The 22,838-nt window shown below is 43.5% G+C and overlaps 1 protein-coding gene across 1 annotated transcript; it reads right to left on the minus strand.

Annotated features, from left to right (window-relative positions):
- Positions 1–1,755: 1,755 nt before the first annotated feature.
- LOC141048190 (uncharacterized) lies at positions 1,756–11,999 on the minus strand. Its single transcript, XM_073543647.1, has 4 exons — positions 11,993–11,999; positions 6,547–8,153; positions 4,761–5,285; positions 1,756–1,767 (listed from the first exon to the last, which is right to left on the minus strand). The coding sequence occupies exons 1-4, from the start codon at positions 11,997–11,999 to the stop codon at positions 1,756–1,758; spliced, it is 2,151 nt and encodes a 716-aa protein (XP_073399748.1).
- Between the last annotated feature and the right edge of the window lie 10,839 nt (positions 12,000–22,838).

Consider the following 22,838-nt stretch of genomic DNA (forward strand, 5'->3'; position numbering starts at 1 on the left):
ACAGAGTTTTTAGTAATACTGAGTAATACTGTTTTTGATCAAAAGTAGCATGAAAGCCAACCCACCACGACACAGTAACTCTGTTCGGGATAGTCCTACACTGTCTAATATTAAAAACCTTAGCTTGTGTCAAAGTTAACCTCAAAGTGTGAACAAGGGCAGACTAAAGGACCGGGTCCCAAACAGTAGACAACAGTCTGGGGAAGCCTTATATACAGAATCTAGAATAGACTGTAGGTGGCACTAGTAACTGTAGAAAAGAGAAAGGAACACTTGCTGCAAATTAGGAACACACACCACCAATATGATCAATAAAATATAAATAAATAATTAAAATTTGGGCTTAATAATGAACCCCTTTAGCTTGTAGTGGACTAAAAAATACACTCTAATGAATTGGATTGCTCCAACTTAGGTAGTTATTACCTTAAGGTGTAATCTGAGCGAATGTCTGCACTCCAGAGGACCAGTAAAGAGCGCTGTGTGTCTTGATGTGAAGTCAGATTGAATGATGTTTGCCAGATAAGTGTGGGTTAATACCATGGCTCTTCAGGAGTTCTGTCCCAGCCGGTGATAGACACTCCACGCTCCCCTCTTCTAGCGGCGCGTCGGAGTGCAGTGTTCAAGATGCGAAGTTGTCACCGGTCACGTGATAGATCACAGGGAGCACAGTGGACCATTCCTCTCCGACTAGTTTTGGAAAAAACACAGTTTACTTCATCAGAGATGGTCCAATGGAGGAATTGGTCACCTTAAATATCTTCTGGTACAACCCGTAATTGAATCCAAATAATTCAACCTCACAGTTTAACCCCTTAGGTGCAAGACTGTCCATATTAAAAATCCACTGACTCTCCATGCGGGACATCTATATATGAGGCATCGTGATTACTCGCTAATCCCGCCCCCTGCACAGTAGCTCCGCCCCACCACGTCACCACACATAATCCTGCCCCCACCCCATTACCACACACAATCCCGCCCCCACCACATTACCACACACAATCCCGCCCCCCCACCACATTACCACACACAATCCCACCCCCCACCACATTACCACACACAATCCGGCCCCCACACCACATCACCACATACAATCCCGCCCCCTCCACATCACCACACATAATCCCGCCCCCCCACTACATCACCATACATAATCCCGCCCCCCACCATATTACCACACACAATCCCTCCCCCCACCACATCACCACACATAATCCCACCCCCACCACATCACAACACATAATCCCACCCCCCACCACATTACCACACACAATCCGGCCCCCACAACAGATCACCACACATAATCCCGCCCCCCACCACATCACCACACATAATCCTGCACGTTCCCATGCTGTAGAAAGACTTCAGGTACACCTACTTTTCCAACAATCAGTTTACTTTGAGGATGGAACGGAGCAGCTTTCTGTGGAAAAAGCTCAGCGTGATGGCACAAACCTTACCAAATGGTTCGTTCTAAACCAAACTGATCCATCAGCACGTCAGTATTTATATTGTGAAATACCCTACCATTATGTCTGGACAAATAAGTTTTGGAAGACAAGAAAAAGAGGTGCTGACAAGATCCTTCCAAGAATGTACTCTGTCTCTCCACAAGATATGAAAAGATTTTCCCTGCGCCTACTCCTGATGCATATCAAGGGTAAGTAATATTCATCTAATTGTACGTTATTAGATCATCCTGACTTTTTATAATTTTTAATTATTTTCTTTATGTTGTTTACAGGTGCTACATCATTCGAAGATCTGAGAACAGTGGAAGGACACATATGAAACTTATATTCTGGCAGAAAAGGCCATGGGATTATTGCATGACGATTCACAGTGGGGCAAAACAATGGAAGAAGCATCTTTATTTAGAACTAGATTAAGGCCCGATGCTATCGCATCGAGAGGATAGTGACACACCTCTTGCCATGTTAACCCTCAATACACACACACCTCCTCAACATACACTCCTCTCACCTTTCACCATCTCCACTCACATCCACTCACTCTTTCACTCCACATACGACCCTTTCTCTCACTCTGTCTCTCATACTCACACTGTCATCGTCGCTGCTCCATGATCCCCGACATCTTCTTCCGCCGGCGCCATCCTGGATCCCGACGTTGTCCACGCCGGCGACATATTCTTGCGGCCATGCCATCTTGAGTATTCTGAAATCCTGCGAGTGGACATTAGTGGAGATAGTGATAGGTGAGAGGAGTGTGTGTTGAGGAGTGGTGTGTTGAGGGTTAACATGGCAAGAGGTGTGCTGTGACGTCACCAGTTACAACTGGACGGAAGTTGTTACAACCCGGAAGCTGCTTAGCACATTTATTATAGTAGATTAAGGCCCGATGCTATCGCATCGAGAGGATAGTGACACACCTCTTGCCATGTTAACCCTCAATACACACACACCTCCTCAACACACCACACCGCCTCAACACACACTCCTCTCACCTTTCACCATCTCCACTCACGTCCACTCACTCTTTCACTCCACATACGACCCTTTCTCTCACTCCGTCTCTCATACTCACACCGTCATCGTCGCTGCTCCACGATCCCCGACATCTTCCGCCGGCGCCATCCTGGATCCCGACATTGTCCACGCCGGCGACATGTTCTTGCGGCCATGCCATCTTGAGTATTCTGAAATCCTGCGAGTGGACATTAGTGGAGATAGTGAAAGGTGAGAGGAGTGTGTGTTGAGGAGTGGTGTGTTGAGGGTTAACATGGCAAGAGGTGTGCTGTGACGTCACCGGTTACAACTGGACGGAAGTTGTTACAACCTGGAAGCTGCTTAGCGCATTTATTATAGTAGATTAAGGCCCAATGCTATTGCATCAGTAGGATAGTGACACACCTCTTGCCATGTGAACCCTCAACACACAGTCCTCCTCAACACACCACACCGCCTCAACACACACTCCTCTCACCTTTCACCATCTCCACTCACGTCCACTCACTCTTTCACTCCACATACGACCCTTTCTCTCACTCCGTCTCTCATACTCACACCGTCATCGTCGCTGCTCCACGATCCCCGACATCTTCTTCCGCCGGCGCCATCCTGGATCCTGACATTGTCCACGCCGGCGACATGTTCTTGCGGCCATGCCATCTTGAGTATTCTGAAATCCTGCGAGTGGACATTAGTGGAGATAGTGAAAGGTGAGAGGAGTGTGTGTTGAGGAGTGGTGTGTTGAGGGTTAACATGGCAAGAGGTGTGCTGTGACGTCACCAGTTACAACTGGACGGAAGTTGTTACAACCTGGAAGCTGATTAGCGCATTTATTATAGTAGATTAAGGCCCGATGCTATCGCATCGGGAGGATAGTGACACACCTCTTGCCATGTGAACCCTCAACACACACTCCTCCTGAACACACAACACCGCCTCAACACACACTCCTCTCACCTTTCACCATCTCCACTCACGTCCACTCACTCTTTCACTCCACATATGACCCTTTCTCTCACTCTGTCTCTCATACTCACACCGTCATCATCGCTGCTCCACGTTCCCTGACATCTTCTTCCACCGGCGCCATCCTTGATCCCGACGTTGTCCATGCCGGCGACATGTTCTTGCGGCCACGCCATCTTGAGTATTCTCAAATCCTGCGAGTGGACATTAGTGGAGATAGTGAAAGGTGAGAGGAGTGTGTGTTGAGGAGTGGTGTGTTGAGGGTTAACATGGCAAGAGGTGCGCTGTGACGTCACCAGTTACAACTGGACAGAAGTTGTTACAACCTGGAAGCTGCTTAGGGCATTTATTATAGTAGATTAAGGCCCGATGCTATCGCATCGGGAGGATAGTGACACATCTCTTGCCATGTGAACCCTCAACACACACTCCTCCTGGACACACCACACCGCCTCAACACACACTCCTCTCACCTTTCACCATCTCCACTCACTCTTTCACTCCACATACGACCCTTTCTCTCACTCCGTCTCTCATACTCACACCGTCATCGTCGCTGCTCCAGGATCCCCGACATCTTCTTCCACCGGCGCCATCCTAAATCCCGACGTTGTCCTCGCCGGCGACATGTTCTTGCGGCCACGCCATCTTGAGTATTCTAAAATCCTGCGACTGGACGTTAGTGGAGATAGTGAAAGGTGACAGGAGTGTGTGTTGAGGAGGAGTGGTGTGTTGAGGGTTAACATGGCAAGAGGTGTGCTGTGACATCACCAGTTACAACTGGACGGAAGTTGTTACAACCCGGAAGCTGCTTAGCGCATTTATTATAGTAGATAGATGTATCACACATATGTTTTTATGTGGATAAGATATTTACATAGTGAGCCTCAAGAAGGACAGTATTACTGATGTATGTAAAGTGCTATTGAAATAATAGTACTCTATTAATAAATACAAAATTAATTATTATTACCTAAGTTATGTAGGTATGTGTTAGCTATGTAGTTGAAATCTACGTATGTTTGCCTAAATTTTTTTTGTTTTTGCCTTTTTTTTTTTAATCTATATATACCTATACCTATGTATATTTTTATGGATTTAAATATGTCTATGACATATATGTGAAAGAGATAATTAGTGTAAGATATATCTATCTGCTTAAAATATTTATATATATAACATATATCAAGCTATGTATAGAAGTCTTAGAAGTCTATTATCTATATCTATTTAGAATGTAACTATTATTTATATATCTATATATCTATCAATTCCAGGACCAACTTAAATAGTTTAAAGTAAGACATTTTTGTAAACGACATTTCTAGTGAAGATTTTTGGGCTATTAGGTAGCAATTGTCCTTGAAGTGGTGTATCCACCACTTTGACCCTAACGTTGCTGCGTTGCTTTACTCGGGAGAATGCAACATACAATTGTCCATGGGCAAATACAGGTTCAGGCAAAAAAATTCCAACTCGATTGAGGGTCTGTCCTTGGGATTTGTTAATGGTCATAGCAAAAGCAGGTTTTAGAGGAAACTGTCGACGTTTTAATTTAAAAGGTAACCCAGTTTCTGAAGGACACAAATCGATGCGTGGAATAAACACAATGTCTCCTTCAGCTGAGCCAGTAATCACTTTAGCCTGTATGATGTTGCGGAGTAAGGCAATGACAATGAGGCGAGTGCCATTGCAGAAACCTTTCTTGGTGTTTAGGTTTCTTAATAGCATCACAATGGTGCCAATTTTAAGTTTTAAGAGATGTGATGGCATTCCTGATGGTGTCAGAGAGTTTAAAAATTCAACTGGGTAGTTTTCACATTCCTCTGCCTCATCAGCATCGACAGAATCATCACTTGTATATACAGTATAATCACCACTAATGCGATCCATTACTTTACAGTTCAGAAAATCGACGTCATCATTTTCGGACATAGTATAGCATGTGATGCAGCAGTGTCGAGGCTTTGTTGGTCATTAACATCAATGCAAATATGGTCTCCAAAGATCTCGGTTACTATAGAGCCAGTGCAAAGCATGTCTGGAGGAATTTCAATGACATCCTCTCCAAGGTTATGTTCATTAGACAGCTCACCATTTCCAAGTTTAAGCAACCAAGTGCTGTATTCAGGATCAGTGGAGCGCATGTTGTTAATTAGCGGTAGTCTGGTAAAATGTTGCCAATGTTCTGAATATTTAATGCAGGAATCTACAATGTCTATTCTTGTTCCATGAGCGATGACGGGAAGACATTGTCTGAAGTCTCCTCCAAGAACAATAACTTTACCTCCAAATGGTGTTTTATTTTTTTCAGCAACATTTGTTGTCATGATGTCACGTAGAAGTCTATCTATCACATTCAATGCATGTTTTTGGACCATAGTGCACTCATCAATAATAAAAAGTTTTGTACTCTGTAAATGTTTTCCTGCATTTGTATCGTTTTTAATCCTGGAAACAGATGTTTCGTTGATCGGAATAGGTATGCCATATAGAGAGTGGATTGTTCGGCCTCCTTGTATCAAGTTAGATGCTATTCCTGTAGTTGCTGCAGGTGACACAATTTCTCCTTGTCCTCTTAAATGATGTGTAAGTAGATGGTATAGGTAGGTCTTTTCACTGCCACCAGGTCCATCGAGAAAAAAGCACTTTGGTATTAAACTGCTATTTTGTAAAGCTTCAGTAATGACATCATAGGCAAAAAGTTGCTCCTGATTAAGAGTTTCTTTCATCTCTGCAGCTTTTTTTAACTCATAATCCTTATCATATTGTTTAAGGAGTTGTTTAATATTTTTTGCTGGGCGTGGTAAATTATAATCAGCAAAAGTTTTTCCATGGACTATGAGGACATCTTGGACATCTTTCATAGCATATCCTTCACAATCGATACACTCTTCAGTGTTGCTGTGGTATGTATGACAATAGTCTTGTAAGAAATGGTCCTTAAATTCATTCCACAATTCAAGTGGATTACTGGGGGGGGGGCAAAAATACAGATATAAGCAAACATGTCTCTAAGTTGGGAAGGCATGTTAAGAATGCAAGCATCTGTTAAAGTATGTCTCCAGATGCTATCATCGAATAATAATCCAAGTGCTAACGCAGCATCCTTAAAGGTTTCATGCATAACTCCATTGACGGTTTTAATGCTGTCAAAACTGGTAGCAGCTTTTACATGCAGTAACAACAAACGTAAATAATAGCGTTCTTGGTCTTTCACACTAACAGTATACATTCTTCCAATAACTGTGAGACCCCCTCGTTTTCTTTGTTCCCATGTGCCTTGTTTCCAAACGTAGTGTTCTGGAATTTCGCGGTAGAAATAGTTATGTGCATTGTGGTCGATCTTATTAAGGTTGAAATACGCCATAAGTGTAGAATTGGAATTGAGCTTTTGATGGATGTTGTCTGCAGAGTCATTCTCATGAAAATAGAGTGGTTGAGAATTAGGCAGATGTACGGCTAGGCGAATGATGGCATGAGATTGTTTATGCATAGGAAAAGCAAATATCCGCCATGCAGCCTCAGGTGCACTAACATATCTGGTATCCGTAAATTGGTGTGTTTCATCATGTTGGATGTTATTTTGGGAAATTTCAAGGTTGGCTTTGTCATGTCCTTTGTAAACGTATTTAAATAAATATTTTACACTTTGAATGGAAGCACATATTTCTATATTAATATGGCACTTGTATTTGGTGAGTAAAAATGGGTTATATGGAACTACCCATGAATTGTCAATCGTCTTAGAATGGTGTTCATATATTTTGCCAATGGGTCTGCGGTAAGTGGGATAGCCATCCTTTTCTTTGATGGTATATGGTTGGTTTTGTTTTGGGAAACCTTTGCTGCACTTTCCAAGATCCATACAGGGAGAATTAGGATTGTGTTCTCCACAGGGACCATGAATCATGTGTTGAAGAACAATGTTATGGAGCTGAGGGTAGATTGTTTCATCAGGTATTTCAGCCCAGACTATATTGTCTATGTCCGCCTCAGTCTGTAATTTAGACAGGCTGTCAAGAATAATTAAAATATGAGCGTGTGGGAGACCACGCTTCTGAAATTCAATGACATGGACCATTGCAGTGACGTTTCCAAATAATCCACTGCTAATGTCTTTTAAGAGGGATTCCAGTTTAATTTTAAAGACACGTGCAACCAAGTCTGGTCTGTGTTCAACACGCTGCCACGGTTCTAAATGTGTAGTAATCTCATTCCACTTAGGATTACATGTCATGGTGATAAATAGATCTGGTCGACCATACTTTGTAACAATAGCCATAGCATCCTGGTAGCGCTGCTGCATGTTTCTTGGACTGCCTTCAAAAGAAGATGGTAAAATGACGGTTTTCCCAATAGGGATGCCCTTTTGAACCGATTTTTTGAGCAGATGTTCTTGAAGGAGGCAGTAATCCTCCACTTTTAAATCTTTTTGGTGTTTGCGGATGTAATGTAGGCGATTAGCTTCGATTTTGACATAAGCATCTACTAAATATTGCTGTGTTAGCTTACCACCATTGAGGAGTGGATTAAAGTAATTTCTGACAGATAACATATAGCAATAGTATTGGAGTTGAGTGATCCTCCTCGAACTTTTGCCTTGTTGTTTGAGTCCATCATGCCATCCTTGGTCTCCATAAGGGAAAAATATTGGATAGAGGAGGGCATCCAAATTGCTATGGAGAATACTAATTTGTTGTGTTTTTGGAGCTAAAGGGTTATGGGGATCAGGTTTTAAATGAATTAATATGTCTCTATTGAAGGGTGGCTCACCATTGTCATTTTGAAACACGACTGCTACTTCACTGACAGTGGGATTATTGTAGCGTCTAGGGTCTTGAGTACGATCTTGTTTAATAGCCATAGTGATGTTTGGCATGACAGTTCCGTTTTGTAGAGATTTAATTTTTTCTTGTTCTTCCACATCACGTAACATTTGATAAGCTTCCACAAAAGGATTAATAGTTTGGATTTGAAGGGCAATAATGTTCATCAATGTAGGATGACATTTTTGATTTTCTTTACATCGTAAGCGTTGTTCGTTTGCGGTAGTGGTATCGAGAATGTAAAGTTGGGCAAATGCGCATTGCTGGTCATCTGAGGGATGTAGTGTTCCAGTTCTATGATAGATCTGGCCATGTATGCGGAAACAGTATGGACCATATCCAGGAGGTGGTGAAATATTTGCACCCATGGAGGCAAAAGCAAAGGAACTGTTAATACTTCGAATATTATCCATGACATTTTTGCTAAATTCACTTTGCCCTTTCAGCAAACGTGTAAAGACATCAGGATATTGTAGTATGGGTACATGGACTTTACCCTTCTGACAGCAGAGCGTAAAGTTGTTATCAGAAGGTATCTCTGCTACAAAATGCAAAGCTTCGCAATGCTCACATACATGGGTCATGTCACCACAGCTGTGTTCGGTAATACTATTTTCATCATTAGTGAAAATGTGAGGTTGTAGTAGAAGTGCATGTCCAACCGATGGGGTGCGCCTAGTTTTGAGACCAACGTATATTTGTCTTGGTTGCACTTTCTGCGGGCTAACTGCAGCTTGTATGTGAAGAAACTGTGCGTTGGTATTGAATGGTGGTATTGATAGGGCAGAAACAGATTGCTGATTAGTTATGTCAGTGAACGGCATATAGGATGAAGTGTGGTAGTAACTTGTTCCACATGCTGATGTGGAAGCATCCTGTTGTGAGTCTACTAATAATGATGAGGAAGAAGCCGTCTGTTGTTGGCGGTGATGGCGTGTAGAGGCTTCTTCAGCCAATGTAATAGATTTAGAGTTAGGGGATTCGTGTGTGAGACGACGGCGTTTATAAGCCTTAATCTTGTCAAGTCGATGCTGTTTTTCCTCAGGAGTCTCATTAGCACGGCGTTGTTTTTGTCGTAGTGCTAAAGCTGCTTTCCTTTCAGTGGCATTGGCATACTGTGCATCGGTATTGAATGGTGGTATTGATAGGGCAGAAACAGATTGCTGATTAGTTATGTCAGTGAACGGCATATGGGATGAAGTGTAGCAGTAAATTGTTCCACATGCTGATGTGGAAGCATCCTGTTGTGAGTCTAATAATAATGATGAGGAAGAGGCCGTCTGTTGTCGGCGGTGACGGCATGCAGAGGCTTCTTCAGCCAATCTTATGGATTTAGAGTTAGGGGATTCGTGTGTGAGGCGACAGCGTTTATAAGCCTTAATCTTCTCAAGGCGATGGTGTTTTTCCTCAGGAGTCTCATTGGCACGGCGTTGTTTTTGTCGTAGTGCTAAAGCTGCTTTCCTTTCACTGGCATTGGCATAGTTTTTGTTATGACTCATGTTGGCACAGGTAAAGGAGTCTATTTGGCAGTTATCTGGCAGTGAAGAAGGCGTCCTGGAGTATTGTAGAGTAAACAGATACTAATTGACCCTGTAATTGCCCAGCAGTAGTTATGAAGTGGTAGTGGCAAATTGGCCCTGTAGTTAGACACCGGCAGAGGAGCAAGGCAGCAGTAGTTATGGCGGTAGAGGCAAATTGGCCCTGTAATTAGACACCGGCAGAGGAGCAAGGCAGCAGTAGTTATGGCGGTAGAGGCAAATTGGCCCTGTAATTAGACACCGGCAGAGGAGCAAGGCAGCAGTAGTTATGGCGGTAGAGGCAAATTGGCCCTGTAATTAGACACAGGCAGTGAACAGTCAGAGGAGCAAGGCAGCAGTACTTATGGCGGTAGAGGCAAACTGGCCCTGTAATTAGACACCGGCAGAGGAGCAAGGCAGCAGTAGTTATGGCGGTATTGGCAAATTGGCCCTGTAATTAGACACCAGCAGAGGAGCAATGCAGCAGTAGTTATGGCGGTAGAGTCAAATTGGCCCTGTAATTAGACACCGGCAGAGGAGCAAGGCAGCAGTAGTTATGGCGGTAGAGGCAAATTGGCCCTGTAATTAGACACCGGCAGAGGAGCAAGGTAGCAGTAGTTATGGCGGTAGAGGCAAATTAGCCCTGTAATTAGACACCGGCAGAGGAGCAAGGCAGCAGTAGTTATGGCGGTAGAGGCAAATTGGCCTTGTAATTAGACACCGGCAGTAAACAGGCAGATGACCAAAGCAGCAGTAGTTATGGCGATAGAGGCAAATTGGCCCTGTAATTAGACACTGGCAGAGGACAAAGGCAGCAGTAGTTATGGCAGTATATGCAAATTGGCCCTGTAATTAGACACCGGCAGAGGACAAAGGCAGTAGTTATGGCGGTATAGGCAAATTTGTCCTGTAATTAGACACCGGCAGAGGAGCAAGGCAGCAGTAGTTATGGCAGTACAGGCAAATTGGTCCAGTAATTAGACACCGGCAGTAAACAGGCATAGGACCAAGGCAGCAGTAGTTATGGTGGTACAGGCAATGCCAAGCGTCCGCACAGCAAGTCGGTGTGAGGTAAATGACGCAATTTCACGAATGCAAGATGGCGTCGGCGAAATCTCGCGAGATTTCGCCGACGTCGTTAACACCTCTTGCCATGTTAACCCTCAACACACCACACCGCCTCAACACACACTCCTCTCACCTTTCACCTCCACTCATGTCCACTCACTCTTTCACTCCACATACGTTCCTTTCTCTCACTCCGTTTCTCATACTCACACCGTCATCGTCGCTGCCCCGACATCTTCCTCCGCCGCCGCGATCCAGAATCCAGACGTTCCCCAGGCCGCCGACATGTTCTTGCTGGACGCCATCTTGGATTTCGTGAAATCCCGCGATATTCAAGATAGCGTCGCCGCAACAACATGTCGCTGGCGTGGACGACATCGGGATCCAAAAAGATGGCGTCGGCGAAATCTCGCGAGATTACGCCGACGCCATTTTGGATCCCGATGTCGCCCACGCCAGCGACATATTCTTACGGGACGCCATCTTGGATGTCGTGAAGTCCCGCGATATTCAAGATGGCGTCGCCACAACAACATGTCGCTGGCATGGGCGACATCGGGATCCAAAATGGCGTCGGCGTAATCTCGCGAGATTTCGCCGACGCCATCTTTTTGGATCCCGATGTCGTCCACGCCAGCGACATATTGTTGCGGCGACGCCATCTTGAATCTCGCGGGACTTCACGACATCCATGATGGCGTCCCGCAAGAACATGTCGGTGGCCTGGAGAACGTCTGGATCCTGGATCGCGGCGGCGGAGGAAGATGTCGGGGCAGCGACGATGACGGTGTGAGTATGAGAAACGGAGTGAGAGAAAGGAACGTATGTGGAGTGAAAGAGTGAGTGGACATGATTGGAGGTGAAAGGTGAGAGGAGTGTGTGTTGAGGCGCTGTGGTGTGTTGAGGGTTAACATGTGCGTGTGTGTGTGGTGACGTCACCGGTTACAACTGGACGGAAGTTGTTACAACCGGAAGCTGGTTAGGGCATTTATTATTATAGATGCCCCCACCACATTACCACACATAATCACGCCCCCCACCACATTACCACACATAATGCCGCCCCCTCACCACATCACCACACATAATCCCAACCCCCACCACATTACCGCACATAATCCTGCCCCCACCACATTACCAAGCATAATCCCGCCCCCGCACCACACTACCGCACATAATCCCGCCCCCCACCACATCACCACACATAATCCCCCCGCACCACATTACCGCACATAATCCCGCCCCCCACCAAATTACCACACACGATCCCACCCCCACCACATCACCACACATAATCCCACCCCCCATCACATTGATGCCTACCTAAAGGTTGAAGCGCAGCGACTGGACTGGAACAGACAAAACCAAAAGAAACTCAGAGTAGAATTATATGTCGGGCTTATGGATTATATCAACAGTAGGGCTGAACAACAAGATCTGAGACCGGGTCGCATCGTCATACTTCCCTCTTCTTTTACCGGTGGAAAATGCAGCATGACACAGAATTACCAAGATGCGATGACTTTGGTAGCAAAATTTGGAAAGCCAGATTTATTTATTACGTTCACTTGCAACCCAAAGTGGGAAGAAATTCAGTCCGGCCTTTTACAACTTGAAACAGCAATAGACTGCCCAGATTTGGTATCTACCATATTCCACTTAAAGCTACAAGAGTTACTAAACGACTTGACTGCAAAAAAAGGCGAAGTGATGTGACAAGTAAAAGCAAAAACCTACGTCACTGAATTTAAAAAAAGAGGTATTACTTACATTCATCTGAATGTTTGTAACATTAATGTTAAGAATGGAATGATTAATAATGTACATTTAATGCATCCTTTTATTGTTTCAGGTCTTCCTCATTGCCATATGCTCTTAATTTTGGATGACGAAGACAAGTTTCGAGAAGCTATCGATTGTGACAATGCTGTTTGTGCAGAAATTCCTCACCCGGATATTAACAAGGAGCTTTACGATGTTGTCACCAGCTGCATGAAGGGCCCTGTGGAGAACACAATAGAAATTCACCGTGTATGGAAGATGTAAAAGGAATCCAGACATGCTCCAAAAAGTTTCCCGAATACTTAAGCGAAGAAACAAATATTAATGTGGATGGTTATCCAGTATACCGCAGACAAAAAGATGGCATTAAGCTCAAGATTAGGGATGTGGAAGTTGACAGCCGCTGTGTTGCACCATACAACCCCGACCTCTCTCAGAAATACAGCGCACACATAAATGTGGAAATCTGCTCTTCCATCCAGACCGTCAAATATATTTTCAAATACGTGTACAAAGGACATGATGCAGCCATTGTTCAAGTGAACGAAGTCAGCAACACCGGCACCTACCACTGGGACGAGATTAAGACTTACATCGACACACGATATTTGGCATCGCCTGAAGCAATGTGGCGGCTGCGAAAATTTGAGATGTCTGCACGTTCCCATACTGTAAAGACTTCCGGTACACCTACTTTTCAAACAATCAGTTTACTTTGAGGATGGAACGGAGCAGCTTTCTGTGGAAAAAGCTCAGCGTGATGGCACGAACCTGGTTCGTTCTAAACCAAACTGATCCATCAGCACGTCAGTATTTATATTGTGAAATTCCCTACCATTATGTCTGGACAAATAAGTTTTGGAAAACAAGAAAAAGAGGTGCTGACAAGATCCTTCCAAGAATGTACTCTGTCTCTCCTCAAGATATGAAAAGATTTTCCCTGCGCCTACTCCTGATGCATATCAAGGGTAAGTAATATTCATCTAATTGTACTTTATTAGATCATCCTGACTTTTTATAGTTTATAATTATTTTCTTTATGTTGTTTACAGGTGCTACATCATTCGAAGATCTGAGAACAGTGGAAGGACACACATATGAAACTTATATTCTGGCAGAAAAGGCCATGGGATTATTGCATGACGATTCAGAGTGGGACAAAACGATGGAAGAAGAATCTTTATTTAGAATGCCCGGTGAGCTTCGACAGCTATTTGCTGCAATCCTGAACCATGCCAACATCACAAGTGGACTTGATTTATACAACAAATATAAAAATAACATGATGGAAGACTTCCTCCTGACTCATAACAAATACATGGCCGAGCAGCAAACACTTGCCGATATCCAAGACCACTTACGACAGTTTGCTAAAGATTGCAAAAGTTGTGGACTACCTTCCCCATCAGATGCGTATAAAATGTGTGACATTGTTGATGTGGAAAGGGAGAAACAAGAATCTGAACGACTGCAGTTTCTGATGAACCTAGAACAACGAGGCGCCTTTGAAACAATCATGAATGCAGTTAATAATCCAACCACATCGCAAAAATGCTTTTTTTTATCTGGTGCAGGAGGTTGTGGAAAGACTTTAATGTACAAGGTTTTGACATCTACTATACTTGGGAATGGTGGCATTGTAAAAACAGTTGCTCCTACCGGTTTGGCAGCTACATTACTAAAATGTAATATTAATTACGAATACAGAATACTGAAAAACGTAAATTTAAGATGTCTGTATAGACAATTTTTTTTTGTTTTACACAGGCGGTAAAACAGTCCACTCCGGATTTGGAATTTCAATTCATTTGAATGAGAGATTCGTATCAAGTATTAAAGAAGGAACCTCAGTCTGCCGAGAGCTTTGGGTTAATAAACAAAACAAAAAGTCATTATTACTGAGATTATCATGAAAAAAATAGCTGTCTTAAATTAAACAATGAATCAGGCACTTAATTCTACGTCATTGATCTAAAACTGGTGACTCTCCAACTATTGTAAAGCCATATCTCAAAGACTGCAAGGAAGGAGTTGCAGTTTTACCAGATGGCAAACCACTGATTTTTACTTTTTACCACAATTCTCTTTTAAGCATGAAAGCTTCTAACTAGAGAAATGCTAACACTCAATATAATTTAGGCATGTATTTCTTTTCATTGTATAAGTACAGCAAGTATACACTGTAGGTTTCACATAAGCCAAATGTAAAGAGTAAAAAAAAATTAGGTGGTTCTCACATATAGAACATGGCTCTAACTTGGCATACATTATTAATTAGATTCTTGTATTTGTGAAGTAGAAAAGATTTCAAAAGCAAAAGGATGCCACTGACAACTGCTATCGGCTGTTCTCACCCAAAGCTGTTTTCCAGGAGAATAGCAGGGTATCACTGTTGCAGTAATGTTCTAAAGTTTTTATATGATGTAAAACTTTCTTGGCAGCATGACAAGCAGTTATGTTTCTACATTACAGTATATGCACTGAATATTTATACAGAACCACATATTATTAGACAGGCTTTTTTACAAGTTATAATGAAATAATATTTGCAAATATGTACTTTCCTGATTAACTGTGAAGCATGGAATTTTCCAAAGGCAATCAGATTTTGGTTGATGCCAAAAATAAGTTTGTTTAACCAATCTTTCCACCAGAAAAAAAAAAGAAAAAAATTACAAATGAAAATGTCCATAATTGGCATAAAAGAATCCTTATACATAAGGCTGATATGATTTCACAGAATACCCTCATGTTATCAGCAGAAAATATCTGATTGCTTCTTAATTGTGACCTTTCATACAAGAGAAGACATAATCACATGCAATTATAAACCACTACAGTTGCTGCTGGTCTGCCTCTTAGGCCCCTTGTACAGTTATGCTCAAAAGTTTACATACCATGGCAGAATTTTTGCTTTCTTGGCCTTTTTTCTGAGAATACGAATGATAGCACCAAAACTTAACTTTTTCTCCACTCATGGTTAGTGGTTGGGTGAAGCCATTTATTGTTAAATTACTGTGTTTTCTCTTTTTAAATCATAATGACAACCCAAAACTTTCAAATGACTATGACTAAAAGTTCACATACCCTGGTGATTGTGTCCTGATAACATGAACATAAGTTATTATTATTATTATTATTATTATTTATATAGCACCATTGATTCCATGGTGCTGTACATCAGAAGAGGTACACACAAATTACAGATATCACTTACGGTTAGAGATGAGCGACTTTGCCTTTTTTCGGGTCGAGTCGGGTTTCATGAAACCCGACTTTCTCAAAAATCGGATCGAACGAAATCGGCCGATTATCGTGAAAAGTCGAAGGCCGACTGAAACACGAAACCCAATGCAAGTCAATGGGGAAGCAAAGTCGGCAGGGAGTGGAGGACATGAAACACACCTACAGTGCCCATTTTAATGCCAAAAACATCAATTCTTATTACTTAAGCTTGTCAACCTTAATTTACTTTATAATAATAGTTAGGCATTGAAAACTGGGGGTTATTTGGCTAAAGTTGTGGGGGGTGGGGCTGGCTCCAGATTTTCGTGGGCCCTGGGCCAAAGAGTGTCACTGGGCTACTTTAACACATGCCACAATTCATGATCCTCTGATACGGCAGAGAAATAGCGGTATAGTACAATGAAAAATACTTCACTTCTTACATCTCATGACTGATATCCATCTTAAATTCTCCAATAGCTCCAAAAACGGACAGTATATTTATCCATACAGTATTATGGTAACCGCATAGTGCGCTATACAGTAATGAGGCCCATATATTTCTCCATACAGAATCATTGGTCCCATATAATGTTTGAAACAGTATATGATGAGCTCCACATAATGCTACAGTATATGTTGGTCCCCATGGATGAAGCTCCACTGTGTTATGGGCCCAAATAATGCTCCATATATAATGGGCCCCATTTCTAATGCTCCAGTGCACAATGGGCCCTGTAAATGCTGCTCCAGTGTCTGATGTCCACCTTTGGAATGCTCCAGTGTATGGTGGGCATCATATATCATTCTCCAGAGTTTAGTGCTCCCCAAAAATAGCTGTCCCAACATTGAAAACAATTAAAAAGTCTCCTCGCTTAGGGAACCCCTTTACTAGTCTGGTCTCCTCATCGTCCCAATCTTCCATCTCACTGCACTTGGACTGTTTAGGCAGAGGGCATACAGACGTGATGTCATTGCGCTATCTGACCAGAATGTCACTGTCAGGAAACGCAGAAGACGTCACGGTGGTGGAGAAGGGAGAGGTAAGTATTTAAACTTTGCAAGCGCTGTGATCCTGAGCAAGCAGGGGGGCCCACTCATTGGCGACGGCACTGGCACAGGGCCCCTCATAGTACGGCGGTGTGTCTGATGGAGGGTGGGGGTGGGCCCTCCCACTGGCAGAGACACTTTTGCGTACTATGAGGGGCCCTGTGCCAGTGCGTCGCCCATGAGTATGCCCCCCCGCACCTGCTCAAGGAATCTGCACTTTCATCTGCACCTTCCTCTTTGTCACTGTGGAAGGTGGTATAGTATGCGGGAAGGGGAACCTGAGTTTCATCAGGGTCAGATTCTGGCAGTGTAGAGTGCGAGGGGAATGTTGTGGTCTGGGTCAATTTACCAGCAGAATCATCTAGCAGTGGCTGGGCATCAGTGCACTTGTGGCGCCCCCAGGAGTACGGTCGCCACAGTGGCATTACCTTCCTCCTAGGGAGTGTGATGTCATGCTTGGGAGCAATGAAGGATCTCTCTAGCAGTTAAACCAACACACAACACAGTTCCCACTCAAGGCCAGCAGAGAAACCTCTGAACCTGACTGCTAAGGAGCTGCACTCTGTGGTCAGGAGGAGTGAAGTTAGGGCAGTCTGTGAAGGGAAGGGGAAGTGGGTGGACGTGAGAAGGGGAGCTGGAGGATGAGCAGAGTTAAGGCTCACTCCTAGCTGGAGCGCATGGTCGGTATTCCGGTCTCCGTGTTTGTAGGGACACTGACGGTCCTGCAGCAGAAACCGGATGAAGTAGCAGCTGTAAATACTCTGTTCCCAACTAAGGCTCGGAGGCCCCAGCAGCGATGTGTGTGAGCCAGGAAGGAAAAGACTATGGCTGCCTGCCATACGAGAAAGTTCCAAAAGAGAGTCAACAGGGGGAACTTCAGGTAACTCAGTACTGCGAGTACCTCAGATAAGTGCTAGAACGGAGGCCACACTACCTATCTGCAGAGAGAGAATTCCAAATTTGCTTCCAGGCTGACCAACTCCTTCTCCATCTGTACTCTGGGTCCTGGAAGGCACTTACCAAGTACAGGTAAAGGAACTGCACGACTGTGTCTGTCATCTTTCTCCTGTGCCTGGCGCACGGCTCTGCAACATCCTGCACTGCACACCATCTACCAACTCTTTCATCTGCCCTGCGACTACGGCCCTACCTGTGCTGGGCTTCTACATATTAGCTGCACCACAACATCTGTCCCAGAGAAGTGACACTGCAGCGCGGGTCAATCTGATCAGAAACAACAGGTGGCGTCATGTATCATTCACCTATAAATGTTATTAACCCCTTTGCATGGATGCCCAGGGCCATGGAACGGGTCATCACCACCATCGTGACACATCCCTCTGAGACACCGGCCCGGTACCGATTAACCCCACTGCCCTGGCTGGCCACCCACACTCCTTGTCAGATTCATCTTGGACTGGGGAATTCACGATTTGACTTGATAACCCAGGCATGGTATTATAGAAAGAGCTACATGGACTAATGTGAAGTGTGGCCTGCTGCATCTTTCACTTTTGGTGGGGGTGAAGTACACAAGGAAAGGGGTTCTTCCTGACCAGGAGCCAGCACTTGATGACTCAGTGCTTGCATTTTTTGAAACTACAGAAGAGGAGGGCATATTAGCTGGAGTCTGCTTCGGCAATGTAAGCCAAAACCAGTTCCTGATGCTCTGGCTTTAAAAGCAATTAACCTACTCCCAGAAAAGGTAGCCTTCCAGGTGTTCTGGAGCCAGACCATGACGCAGGCTCAACACCTCCTGCCTTAGCTGCTATTGTGCTTTTGCCACTACCAGCAGATGCACCACCACCATCAGCACCAGCTGGCCCCCCCACGCCCAAGTCGGCGGCCTCTTCCACCAAACTTCAAAATGTTGCAGAGAATGAACCCAAAATAACATCAGATATATGGTACTGCATCAGAAGCGCACAGCTCTATACAGCCAAAGGATGATTGTCAATCTCACTATATATACCATCAGTCACACAGAGACGCTCATAGGCTCAGTATGGATTAGACAAGAATATAAAAAGTAGAAAAAGTGTACAGTATCATCAGATAGCAGGTATATATAGTATAGTTTAAACATTCTAAATCTCCGTAGATATTTCAGGAGGCAGACTCAGACGTTCTCAGGCCCAGTATGGACTCGACAAGATTGTAGAAAGTTGAGAAAGGGTACAGTATCACTGGATAACAGGTATATATAGCATAGTTTAAACATTAAAAACCTATGTTTATATATCAGGTGGCAGACTCAGTGAGTCTCAGGCCCAGTATGGATTTGAAGTGATTGTGCAAAGTTAAGAAAGGGTACAGTATCACTGGACAGCAGGTATAAATAGCATAGTTTAAACATTAAAAATCTGCGTGTATATTTCCGGAGTCTGACAAAGACACTCACAGCCTCAGTATGGATTAGACAAGAATCTAAAAAGCAGAAAAAGGGTAATGTATTCGAAGCGTACACCAATATACACTGTTGGGGTATTTTTCAATCTTCATATATATTTCAGTCTCAGTATGACAGTAAGGACTCTCCACAAGAGGAAGCAAGATGGATACAAGTACAGACGGAAAGTCGAGTGATTGCAGAAATTTTGGAATTATTAAGGCTGGTTTCACATTTGCGTTTTTTTTCTCGGTAATTTAGCGCTAAATAGCGCATGCGTTTTTTTTTCCTATACTTTGTATGGGATGCGCTTATGTGCGCATACACATGCGTTTGTACGCGTTTTACCGCGCTTGCGTTTTTTTGCGGTATGCGCTCGGGCGCACAAAATGCAACTTGTTGCATTTTTTGTGCGTCCGATTTGCCTCAAAAAAACGCATGCGCGCGCAATGCGTTTTTTTACAGCAAGACACCCATTATAAGTCTATGGTGAGCATATGTGCGCATTGGCATGCTTATGTATGCGTTTTTTTGCACATGCGTTTTTTTTTACCATTAGTTTAGACAATGGAATTTAGGGGTTTGGGTAAAGTTAGGGTTAGTTAAGGGGGTTTAGGGTTAGGGTTAGGGTCAGGGTTAGGGTTAGGGTTAGGGTTAGGTTCAGGGTTAGGGTTAAGTATGGTTTGGTTAAGGGTTAGGGTCAGGGTTAGGGTTAGGGTTAGGGTCAGGGTTAGGGTTAAGTATGGTTTGGTTCAGGGTTAGGGTCAGGGTTAGGGTTAGGGTTAGGGTCAGGGTTAGGGTCAGGGTTAGGGTTAAGTATGGTTTGGTTAAGGGTTAGGGTCAGGGTTAGGGTTAGGGTTAGGGTTAGGGTCAGGGTTAGGGTTAGGGTTAAGGTTAAGTATGGTTTGGTTAAGGGTTAGGGTCAAGGTTAGGGTTAAGTATGGTTTGGTTAAGGGTTAGGGTTAGGGTTAGGGTTAGGGTCAGGGTTAGGGTTAGGGTTAGGGTCAGGGTTAGGGTTAGGGTTAGGGTTAGGGTCAGGGTTAGGGTCAGGGTTAGGGTTAAGTATGGTTTGGTTAAGGGTTAGGGTCAGGGTTAGGGTCAGGGTTAGGGTTAAGTATGGTTTGGTTAAGGGTTAGGGTCAGGGTTAGGGTTAGGGTCAGGGTTAGGGTTAGGGTTAAGGTTAGTTAGGGTTTGGGTTAGGGTTAAGTATGGTTTGGTTAAGGGTTAGGGTCAGGGTTAGGGTTAAGTATGGTTTGGTTAAGGGTTAGGGTCAGGGTTAGGGTTAGGGTTAGGGTCAGGGTTAGGGTTAGGGTTAAGGTTAGTTAGGGTTTGGGTTAGGGTTAAGTATGGTTTGGTTAAGGGTTAGGGTCAGGGTTAGGGTTAAGTATGGTTTGGTTAAGGGTTAGGGTTAGGGTTAGGGTTAGAGTCAGGGTTAGGGTTAGGGTTAGGGTCAGGGTTAGGGTTAGTAAAGTCATGATTTGGGTTAGTGTGAGGGGCCACCTAATGTTGGAAAAAAACGCAAACGCGGTAAAAATGCACTAAAAACGCATACAAACGCATAAAAATGCTGCGTTTTTTCATGCATGCTCATAAAAATGCTTGAAAAAACGCAGCAGTTGTATGCTTTTGTATGCGTTTTTCAATGCATTTTTTTGCGGGAAAAACGCGCTGCAAAAAAAAGCAAGTGTGAAACAGGCCTTAATCACTGTAAAAACTCCCGGTAGAATTCTCAGAGGCGATGCTGACCCTTAATTACTTTGTCTGTGGAGACAGCAAAAACAGTTCTTGTGAAGAAAGGTTTGCTGTATCGCAGTACCGTGGAACCCATCACCGTTACTCATCTCCATCAAATTGTGATCACAGGGACAGATGTAGACATTGTCCTCACTGCCTATCATGATCTATCAGGTAACTTTGGAGTGCAAAAGACACAAGCCACAGGCCGTAGGCGATTCTATTGGATTGGCATGAGAGGACACATTTAAAAATGTGGGCAGGAATGCCACACGTCTGTGAGTCGAAAAACTGTGAAAGCTGATGATAAACCACCACTGCATCTCATTGTGAGTCAATGTCCATAACAAATGGAAGCCATTGATCATCTGAAGATAGAGCCCAGCAGGACAGGGCATAGCTACGTCTTAACCATCATCTATCATTTCACCAAATTTGTATTGGCAGTCCCAGTGAAGTATTTAACAGGCCAGACTACACAGTGGTGGATTAGGGAGAGGTAAGTATTGCAAGTGCTGGTGCCCTGAGCATGCAGGGGGGCCCCACTCGTGGGCGGCGGTACTGGCACTGGGCTCCTCATAGTACGCCGGTGTGTCTGACGGCGGGTGCGGGTGCGGGGTTTTTTTCATTTTTATGCCCAGATGTAGTACTTTGCATTTTTCCCTGTTAAAAACCATTATGTTAGTTGCTGCCCACTGCTCCAGTTTATTTATATCTTTTTGAATCCTCTCTCTCTCTTCCCTAGTATTAGCTATCCCTCCTAGCTTTGTGTCATCAGCAAATTTAATCAGTTTCCCCTCAATTCCTTCATCTAAATCTTTGATAAAGATGTTGAACAATACAGGGCCCAGAACAGAGCCCTGTGGTACCCCACTTGAGTTATTCTTCCAACTGGATGTGCAGCCATTTATGACCACTCTTTGGGTCCGATCACTAAGCCAGTTATGAATCCACATAAAAGTTGCTCTGTCCATTCCATACTTAGTCATTTTTCTCAATAAGGATGGTTTGAGATACTTTGTCAAATGATTTTCTGAATTCAAGATATACTATATCTACAGCATTTCCCTGATCCACCCCCTTAGTGATTGTGTCATAGAAAAAAATCAAGTTAGGCTGACATGAATTATTAGTTACAATTCCATGCTTACTCTGGTTAATCACTTCATTCTTATCCAGGTACTGACATACATGTTGTTTAATAATTTGCTCAATGATCTTTCCTTGTATAGAAGTCAGACTCACCGGCCTATAGTTCCCTGGGTCCACCTTCTTAACTTTTTGAATAAAAGAACAACATTTACTCTTCTCCTGTCTTCTGGGACTTCTCCTGATCTCCAAGAATTTTCAAAGATTATGGAAAGTGTTTCAAAAATTTCTTCTGCTATCTCCTTCAGGACTTTGGGGTGTAATTCATCTGGACCTGGAGACTTAAATTAATTTATGTTAGCTAAGTATCCCCTCACTTTCGTACTGTTTATAGATATCCTATTTTCTTCTATTCCTTTAATAGAACAATGATGATCAGTTGATGTTACATTTCCTTTCTGAAAACAAAAATGCAAAATAGCAATTTAAAAGTTCGGCCTTCTAAACATCCTTTCTTACCATTTCATCATTTTCATCTTGTATAAATCGTATAGCATCTTTGACTTTTCTTTTACTTTTGACATATCCCCCAAATGCTTTTTTATTGCTTTTGACATCTCTCGCAAGCCTTAATTAATTGTCGCCTTAATTAATTGTCAGCTTTAGATAATCTGATTTGTGCCCTGCAGATTCTGCAGACAGCATTAAATTCTTC

Source organism: Dendrobates tinctorius, unplaced genomic scaffold (genome assembly GCF_039654945.1).
Source record: "Dendrobates tinctorius isolate UK_male_01 unplaced genomic scaffold, ASM3965494v1 ptg000133l, whole genome shotgun sequence".
Lineage (NCBI taxonomy): Eukaryota > Metazoa > Chordata > Amphibia > Anura > Dendrobatidae > Dendrobates > Dendrobates tinctorius.